This window comes from Lactuca sativa, chromosome 1, assembly GCF_002870075.4.
Source record: "Lactuca sativa cultivar Salinas chromosome 1, Lsat_Salinas_v11, whole genome shotgun sequence".
Lineage (NCBI taxonomy): Eukaryota > Viridiplantae > Streptophyta > Magnoliopsida > Asterales > Asteraceae > Lactuca > Lactuca sativa.
In genome coordinates, this window is record NC_056623.2 from 36,460,748 (window position 1) to 36,470,367 (window position 9,620).

At 32.6% G+C, this 9,620-nt stretch overlaps 1 protein-coding gene across 1 annotated transcript; it reads left to right on the forward strand.

Annotated features, from left to right (window-relative positions):
- The first annotated feature begins 1,796 nt into the window (after positions 1 to 1,796).
- Positions 1,797 to 4,984, forward strand: LOC111920199 (mitogen-activated protein kinase kinase 1-like). The gene is made up of 4 exons (XM_023915797.1): positions 1,797 to 1,933; positions 2,840 to 3,020; positions 3,237 to 3,297; positions 4,914 to 4,984. Exons 1-4 carry the CDS (start codon positions 1,797 to 1,799, stop codon positions 4,982 to 4,984), a joined length of 450 nt encoding a protein of 149 aa, XP_023771565.1.
- Positions 4,985 to 9,620: the final 4,636 nt, after the last annotated feature.

Sequence of the window (9,620 nt, forward strand, 5' to 3'; positions counted from 1 at the left end):
AACTAACAGGTCATCCCACATACCACATAATATCATCTCACCCTTTAGGTTACCGATCTAACAGATCATACTAACATAACAAAACCAGAAAACAATCCAAAGGGTCGGCCTTGGTGCCTTAGACCCTTGAGTATAGTGAGGATAACTCACCTGGCACTGCTGAAGTCCCGCAGATAAACTCCAGCTGTCGGTTGATAAATTCCCGAACTGTCAACATCAAACAATACCCAATTAATAATTGGGTTCCAAGCGCAAGGTCTATCTTACACTCCAAAGACCCAAAAATCAAGTAATGGGCCAAAGCCCAACATATGGCCCAGACCTCTACATGGTCTTTTCTTAAGGCTCGTTCAATTATTCTAGTCCAAACTATTTGTATTCCCATGGCCCAATATCACATAATCATAAAGGTCCATTTATGGCCCATCTATGGCCCAATTTTCCAAATTGGGCCCAATACTCTCACATGTGCCTTGTCCTAAAACCTATATAATTATTTAGTCCATTTGCTTATTCTTGGAAAGCCCATTAATAGTCCAATCGCCAAAGCCCGATAGAAAGACCCAACACCAAGTCCAAGTAAAATTAGGGCATAAAATGACAATTAGGGTTAAGTGTTTCTCACTTAACCCATTAAGGACTTAATCCATTAAGTCCCTCACTTTACTATATAAGTCATATGGTGTGATTGGGCTTAATACACAATTTCATTCCAATGGCCCAAATATGGGTCCCGATAAGTCCAAGCCCATAATCCCAAAATTAGGGTTTTCATATGAAATGATGATTAGGGTTAAGTGTTTCTTACTTAACCCACTAAGGACTTAATCCATTAAGTCTAATATTGACTTAGGTTAATTTGCCAATGATTATTATATAATTTTTCAAGTTATTAAATAATTCCCATGTGTGTCCCGATTAATTCTCAAAAATTAGGGTTTCATGACATTAGGGTTTTCCAAACCCTAATTACTAGCCCATTAATCAAATGGTTGGGCTTTTATGTTAATTAGGGCTTCATTGGGCCTATTAGGGTTCTTTGGGCCCACCAAGGTCTCTTTGGGCCCATTAGGGTTTCTTTGGGCCCTTTAGGTTTTCATGGAGCCCACTTTGTCCAAGCATCCCTAAACGAGTCAACACGCAAAAGAGGCACACCGACACCCAACGCAGCGGTTGGTAGCGGCAGCCACCACCCTACAGTGGTGGTTTGAGTTTTTCATTTCATTATTTCAATTTTTGTTACAATGTACAATACTAAACCCCAAAGAAAACACACACACTAATACAAAACACACACACACACAACCCCCTTGTAATGGCCGACGGTGGTATATGGTGGCAGCCACTACCTCATAGTGGTGGCGTCCATTCCCGATTCTCCAACTAGACAAACTACACTCTACAGCAGAATAAACACACCCACACACTTTCTTGCTTGCAAATGGATCCAGCCACCCACCTGGTGGCGTTTGGCGATGGCAGCAGCACTGCAAGCGGCATAGCGGCGGTAGTAAGTTGTGGTGATAAGTTTCTTCCCGATTCTCTGTCCAAGAGATATTCCTTACCACATAAATCCCAAGAAATATATTCACACACATACTAATTCACGCACACAGCTACCCCTCACGGTGGCTGGTGGCGGTGTCGGAGCTAATAGGAATAGTGGCTGAGGCCGGAAGCAACCATGAGGACGTGACCCACGTCTTAGTCGCAGGAAAGAGGAAGGAAAGGGATAGAATATAAATCCTGAATTTACAGCGCTTCCGTGTCGCTCATGACCCTACGCAACAACGATTATGGCCATTCATCGTCCTCCGACGGTCGTCCCAGCTATTCACAACGCTTCCGATAGTGGTACAATGGTGGTGGTGTCCATCGGCGAGGCGACGACGGATGTAGGTGTTCCGAAGGTAGTAGCGGCTGGAGGGCGAATGTAGTGAGGGTGGTGACTGGAACATAATTAGGTTTAGGGTTCCTTTAGTTTGAGGGAAAGAGATGCAAGGAGGGTGATGAGTTTAATCCTCGTCTCCAATATAGAGTTTGTGCCATTTGACGCATCCAGCCCCTCCTCCCTTACGCTTCTCAAATAAAATCTGAATATTACCATTCAGCCCTAAGCACTTCAATATCTTTTCAATTTAAGTCTTAATCTTACCAAACACGCCTTGACTTTTAAAAATCTTTATGAAATAAATCCTGAATTTACACTTTAACCCTTGAAAGTCCAAATTGTATAATTTGGATCCTCGAAACCACTCTTTGCTAAATGTTATTGGTTTTAGGGCCATTATAAATTAATATAAAATATAAATTTACCTTTTGGGGTTCTGGTTTTATTATTTAATTACTCTATTTCAAACAGGATGTTACAAATAGGCGTGGGTTTGACCATGTCGTTCGGTTAGGGTTTAGAAACCAACAAAATTGATATCAAATTAGAGTTTTAAATCCTTCAGCGGCTTGCGAATAAACAGTAACATAAAAAAGTGATTGATTTTATTCATTTTGTTGATGTGGAACTGTAACTGATTTTAGTTGTATCTCTCACAAATCACAATTCCATACTAAAATATACCATCAGTATGCATTTGGTCAAAAATGTCGTATATGCAGTGATATTTTATGTATCAGACAATATTTGGCTCATATATCTTTTATCAATTAGCATGATCTTTGTTTCATTATTGCTTTTAAAACTATTTTGCTATTGAATTTTGCTCTGATTTGAGGTTGTTTGGCATCCTGTTTCTGTTATCTTTGGTGCTATATACTATTCATTTTGTATCAAATACAACATGTAGCTAACGATTTTTAATAAATGTGATTGTAATATTCCTAGATCCTTTTTTCAATGTGCTACATTTGTGGGAACTATAACCTACATGTCACCTAAAAGAATCAGAAATGAAAGTTATTCATATCCAGCTGATATCTGGAGCCTTGTTCTTGATCTTTTTGAGTGTGGCACTAATGAATTTCCTTATACAGCAAATGAAGGACCTGTTAATCTTATGTTACAGGTAATTTTATCAACTACACTATATTGGTTTCTTCTTTTATTCTTGTTGATATATAAATTTTTATTTCCCACGTGTTAATAGATCCCGGAAGGTGCATCTCAATATTATGCATATTTATAGATACAAACATGTTTTTTGATTTCATTCATATCTATATACACTAGATTACTGTAGAACATAAAATCCTAAAATAGTTGCATTGTTTATTGGATTTAGTTATTTGGGTCAATGGAGGATATCAATGGTAAAAGAAAATGGAGAAAAGTTGCTTATGGAGGTATCCAGTCTGGTTTTTTGACAATCACACATACAACACTTTCCTTCAAAAAATGGTGATGAATGCTGATGCGGTCAAAAGAGACATGCTTAAGGTGATGCTAGATTTCGTTTCACCTTTTCAGTATCTTTACATCTTTAACTATTAGCTTGTAAAAGATCATAGAAAGAGACATGCTTAAGGTGATGCTAGATTCCATTTCAATTTTTCAATATCTTTACATCTTTAACTATTAGCTTATAAAAGATCATAGTATTTTGTTGTGCTTGTTTGATTTAAATTAACAATGAGGATAACAAAAGAAGAACCTAAGTTAACAAATGACTTACATTTATTATTGATGCAATTACTTGTTGTGTTTGTTTGATTTAAATTTAATTAGAAGGTATGTATGTATTTTTTTTGCAGGATGTGGCTTTTATGATTGATGGATAGGCTCTTGAAATTGCACTCAATTACTTCCGGAAAGCAATCATATAGTTGGAAATATTATCACAGACAACTATATGATGTTGGATTACACCATCCCAGGAGGTACAAGTACAACTAGCTACACTTTGTTTATTTTGTGATTACAAATTACAGACCAAATATGTATGTCTAAAGTATCTTTACGTCTGTAACTATTAGTTATCTATGATTCAAAGCCAAAATGCAGGTACTTTTCAAGTTGACTAAAAAATTTCATTTCTTCAAAAATAATTAAAAAAAGTTACTAAAAACTGTTCCTTTTTTATTGATTAATTGTTGTTCTTGAATCACATGTAATTCCTTGAGAGTAACCTAGACAGTTAGTTAAATTACATGTCCGATTAATAAAAATCACATGTAATTCACATATGAATTACATGTCCGATTAATAAAAATCACATGTAATTCACATATGAATTACATGTGATTCACATATGAATCATATGTGATTCACATATAAATCACATGTAATTCACAAGTGAATCAGATATGAATCATATGTGATTCACATATAAATCACATGTAATTCACATATGAATAATATGTAATTCACAAGCGAATCACATATGAATTACATATTATTCACATATAAATCACATGTGATTCACATATAAATCACATGTAATTTACATATAAATCACACACAATTCACAAGTGAATCACATAGGAATTACATGTGATTGACATATAAATCACATGTGATTTACATATTAATCAAATGTAATTCACATATGATCATTCACAAGTGAATCACATATGAATTACATGTGATTCACATATAAATCACATGTGATTCACATATGAATCACATGTAATTCACATATGAATCACATGTAACTCACAAGTGAATTATATATGAATTATATGTGATTCACATAAAAATCACATGTAATTCACATATGAATCACATGTAAATCACATGTAATTCATATGTAGGTCACGAGTGAATCACATATGAATTACATATATATGCACACATGCATTTTGTGTGAGGGTTATTTGTTTATAGTTTCTTATGAATTTCACATTTAAATAAAGATACAATCACAGGTGAATATCACATTATATAATCGCATGTGAATCTTAAATGATATATACATTTGTATTTTTGTTAGTGTTCTTGCTTAAATCATTTTTTTTTGTAGATTTGGAAGAATTTGTGGAAAATTTTGACGATGTAAAAAGTGATAGATTGAAGAAAATATGCAAATTTTGATATGAAGAAATGATAACACTGTGAATCTTTGTAACATTTTTTATTTTTTATATTTTATTTTGTATTGAATAAAATACTTGTATTATTGTGTTTATAGATTAATTAATAAAAATAAGATTTTTTATGATTACTTACGAATATTATAGTATAAGAAATATGCATATATGCATTTGAAAAAATATGCATATATGTAGCTTAAACATTGATTTTTTTTGTTAAAAAAATTAGAGTTTTTTCTTTTAATATTCTAGTTTTTTTTTTAAATATCTACCGATTTTTAAAATTTACTTTTTAGAAAAATGCAGTTTGTTTTTGAAAAAAATGCAGTTTTAAAAAAAAATTCAGTCTTTTTTTTAAAAAAATTGAAGTTTTTTTTGTTAATTTTTTAAAAAAATTCATGTTTTCTAAAAAAAATCTCCATATACTTAAAAAAAACGAAAATTATTTAAAAAAAAATCTAGAATTTGATTTATTATGTTAATTTTTATAACTTTTTTTATAAATATTTCCAATAACACAAAAAATTAAACATTAAATGACATCGGTAATATTACGATCATGCCCTTAATGAGTTGATTTTGATCTAACGTTCCATATATATATATATATATATATATATATATATATATATATATATATATATATATATATATATATCAAAGTTCTAAAAAACGTTCGATGTTAGCTAGTCAGTGGACGGGGTTAAGGGATTAATCGATTATGTAGAGATTAATCAGGGACCATTAATTTCTAATTTGTTGCATTAAAAAAATTAAATACGACTAATATCATAACAAAGTTTGTAAACCACTTGGGTTGTGGTGACTTGGTAAGGTATGTGGAAGATCTGGTGGATAACCTACTGACCCATGTTCAAATCCTGGCACCACTCAGCCTTTATGGCATGGAGGTTCGCCTATAGTGACTCCAGGACATGAGGCAAATCCTCATGTTTACAGCGGGGAATTAGTGGGTGCGCGATAGCTGGCCTGGAAACACTCGTTAGGGAAGCTTCATTTGAAAAAAAAAAAAGTTTGTAAATACCACTAATATCATAACAGAATAGGTTAATATAATTAACAAAACACTAATCATTCCACCAATAGTTTCTATTAAGATATAACTTCTTACATGTGTTAAAATTTTATTGTTTTCTACTGTTTCATTCATTGTATATGCATGTATTAATCGTTAGTCGCCCGTTAGTCGGTCGAGTAGCGCCTAGGGACTAACCGAAGATTAATCAGGACCAAGTCGCGATTTTTACAACACTACTATATATATATATATATATATATATATATATATATATATATATATATATATATATATATATATATATATATATATATATATATATACACACACACACATATAGGTTTAGGTTCTATGGAAAACAAAAAACCCTAAAAATCATAAAAATGCATAAAAACATACTTAGAGATCACGGTTTTTTTTTTGAATTTTTTTTTATAAAAAATCGTAGGTTTTTGTTAGAATTCACTGAAAAAAAAGATAAAAAAATCATTGTTTTTGTAATAAAAGTTATTTTTTCAAAAAAAAATTCACCGATTTTGTATAAAAAACTACGATTTTATCAGAAAAATTAAAAAAAAGTTTTGTGATCTCTAAGTATTTTTTATGCATTTTTATGATTTTTAGGGTTTTTTTGTTTTCCTAATAATGCTTCCATATATATATATATATATATATATATATATATATATATATATATATATATATATATATATATATATATATATATATATATATATATATATATATATATATATAGAGAGAGAGAGAGAGAGAGAGAGAGAGAGAGATACTCAAACATATATAATCACTTAAAATGAAAAAACTGCAAAAATGGTCCTTATGGTATGTATTTTTCCGAAGTTTAGTTAAACCTCGACTTTGTTTTTTGGCTTCATTGTCCTTTTGAGGTAGTTTGTTTGTGGAATTTGTCCATGTTCAACCTGAAAAGACTAATCTACCTTTTTAGTTTTTTTTCTATTTTCTTAAACAATTTTCCCTTTTATTTAATTTTTTGAAGGTTAAAACAAATAAAGAAGGGGCCCTACATCTCTCTCTCTCTCTCTCTCTCTCTCTCTCTCTCTTTCTCTTTTAAAAGTCGAAGCTCTCAAGGATTCCAACTACAACAAAAAATCGAAGCCTTTTTCTTCTTCTGAATCAAATCAACCAATGTAAGTATGAAGTCTGGTTCATTAGCAAGCCACAAAAATATGGACCCTTCTTCCTTTTTTTTCTTCTAATTTGCAAGTCTATGAAAAGGAAAGAAGATGAACAGGTCCAAAGATGGTGATCCTATGGTTACACGAAATGGGTGCCAAGAAAAGTTGGTAATGATTTCTTTAGGTGATGAATCCGATGAACATTGGTTGCTAGCGATGGGTTATGGTGACATAATTTCTGATGAGATGCACTTCTATTTTTTTTTATCTTCAATCAATCCACTCCCAACCCTATAATACCTACTTATGACGAAATCGTATGTTAATCTGTTGTAAATTTCATCTTTGTGCCTCTAATTTCTTCATATGATGTTCTCTCGATCTTCTTACTCTGTTCAATATCGATGTTAATCTGCAATCGCACTTGGATCCCTAAAATCATGACAGTTCATGGAATTCTAGCAGATGTTTGAAGAAGATGACAATGGAGGAATGGATGAGAGGAACAGAAACGAGACATATCGGTTTTTCAGATGTTGTTTCGTCTACCACCTCTGGTCGTCAGAATCCATAATAAATTCTACCATAAATTTTGTTAACATTAAACTAGAAGTGCTCAAATGAAGTTGGTTTTCTAAAAACTTGATTACTTGAATCTGTATGAAAATCGATTGTAGATGGAGATAGAGGGTTTAATTGGGTTTTTTTTGTCTAGTTGGGTAGTTTGTTTATATGTGTGTGGGTTTTCCGATGGTCGATCAAAGCTTGAGACGATTGAAGTAATGACGACAACCATTTTTATGAAAGAAAGACAAAGGCACGAGTCTTTGGTGTCAATTTCTTGATGTGTTCTTCATAGAGTTTAATATGTTTAAGAATAAAGAGAAGAAAGAGCGACCATGAGAGAGAGAGAGAGAGGTGGGGGCCCCTATTTATTTGTTTTTACTTTTAAAATTTTAAATAAAAGGGGAAAATGATTAAAAAAATTAAAAATAAATAAATTAAAAGGGCAGATTAATCTTTTCAAGTTTAACATGGACTAATTCCACAAACAAACTATCTCAAAAGGCCATGAAGCCAAAAAAGTCAAGGTTTGCACTAAACATTGAAAAAAATGCATACCACAGAGACCATTTTTGCAGTTTTATCCAAATAGTATTATCTAGAGATATATTACTATTTAACAGCCGATCAAATTTTAAATTTGAATAACTTCTAGAGATAGTATGATGGATACATACCTTTAAAATTTTGTTTCGGTCTTTTACTATGATTTTATTAGGGGAAATGACTTAATATGGTAATATATTTTTCATTTTGTACACATTTAGTCACTGATTTTTTTTCTTCACATATGACCATTTAACTTTTTTTTTTTTTTTTTTTTTTTCATATTTAGTCTTTATAAACGTCTACTTTAGGTTAGCCAGAAAAATGACTTAATAGGGTAATATAAATTTCAATTTGTACATATTTAGTCCTTATGACCGCTTACTTCAGGTTTTGCTCACGACATCCTACGTGGGACAATCATTAATGAGGTGATCTCATATATGGCTCGTTCCTCACTTATATCAGTAACCTAATTAACGAATCAGTCAGATAATGTTGGTGCCTTAGTTTTCTCCAATCAGAAGATATCTTCGACTTTGGTTTCATGTATCTCCATAGCAGACGACAAGATTATGTAATACCCGTTTCCTAGAATGGATCGGTGGATAGTATACAAGAATAAAAGGCATCATTTTTAAGGAAAACCATATGCTACGACGTGACATGAAGGGTGTCATGACATGGCATACAAAATGAAGACCGCGTATCTGGATTAGGTGTCACGACGTGAAAAATGGTGTGTCACGACGTAACAACAGTTGCAGTCCACGCCCATGAGTTATAGGGGTTCCTTCATATTTAACAGCGTTAACTTTAGGGTTAGGCCATTCCTTCAACCTCCACCCCCTTAAAAAAACCCTAGCCTCTCATGTTTCCTTTTGAGCCCTGTAATGGTGTTTTGTACCCTTAAAGGTCGAAGAAGGACTTTGTTGAGCAAATGATCATCTAGCAAACTTGCATACATTTATTAGTGCACCTTCTAGACTTGGGTAAGTCTCTAAGTTTCCATCTTTTTGGTTCATCTCTTGTGGATCTAGGTTTTTAGTCTTTTCTTTCGTGGTTTATGGTTATAATTGGTTGTTTTTTTGATAAAGTTGGTAACTTAATCACTCCTTGAAGTCCCTTGGTTAATATATGCTCAAGATCTAGATTCTCACATTTTTGGTGCAATGCATGGAGTTTTGACTCCATTTTCACCCTTTTTGACCTAGTTTTGGGGAAGGACATGCATTGGACATGCATGTCCATAAATTAAGGATTTTTATGGCCTTTTAGAAGGCAAGGAATCCTTCTGGATAGTCGGAGTAGAGGACTTAACGAATTAAGTC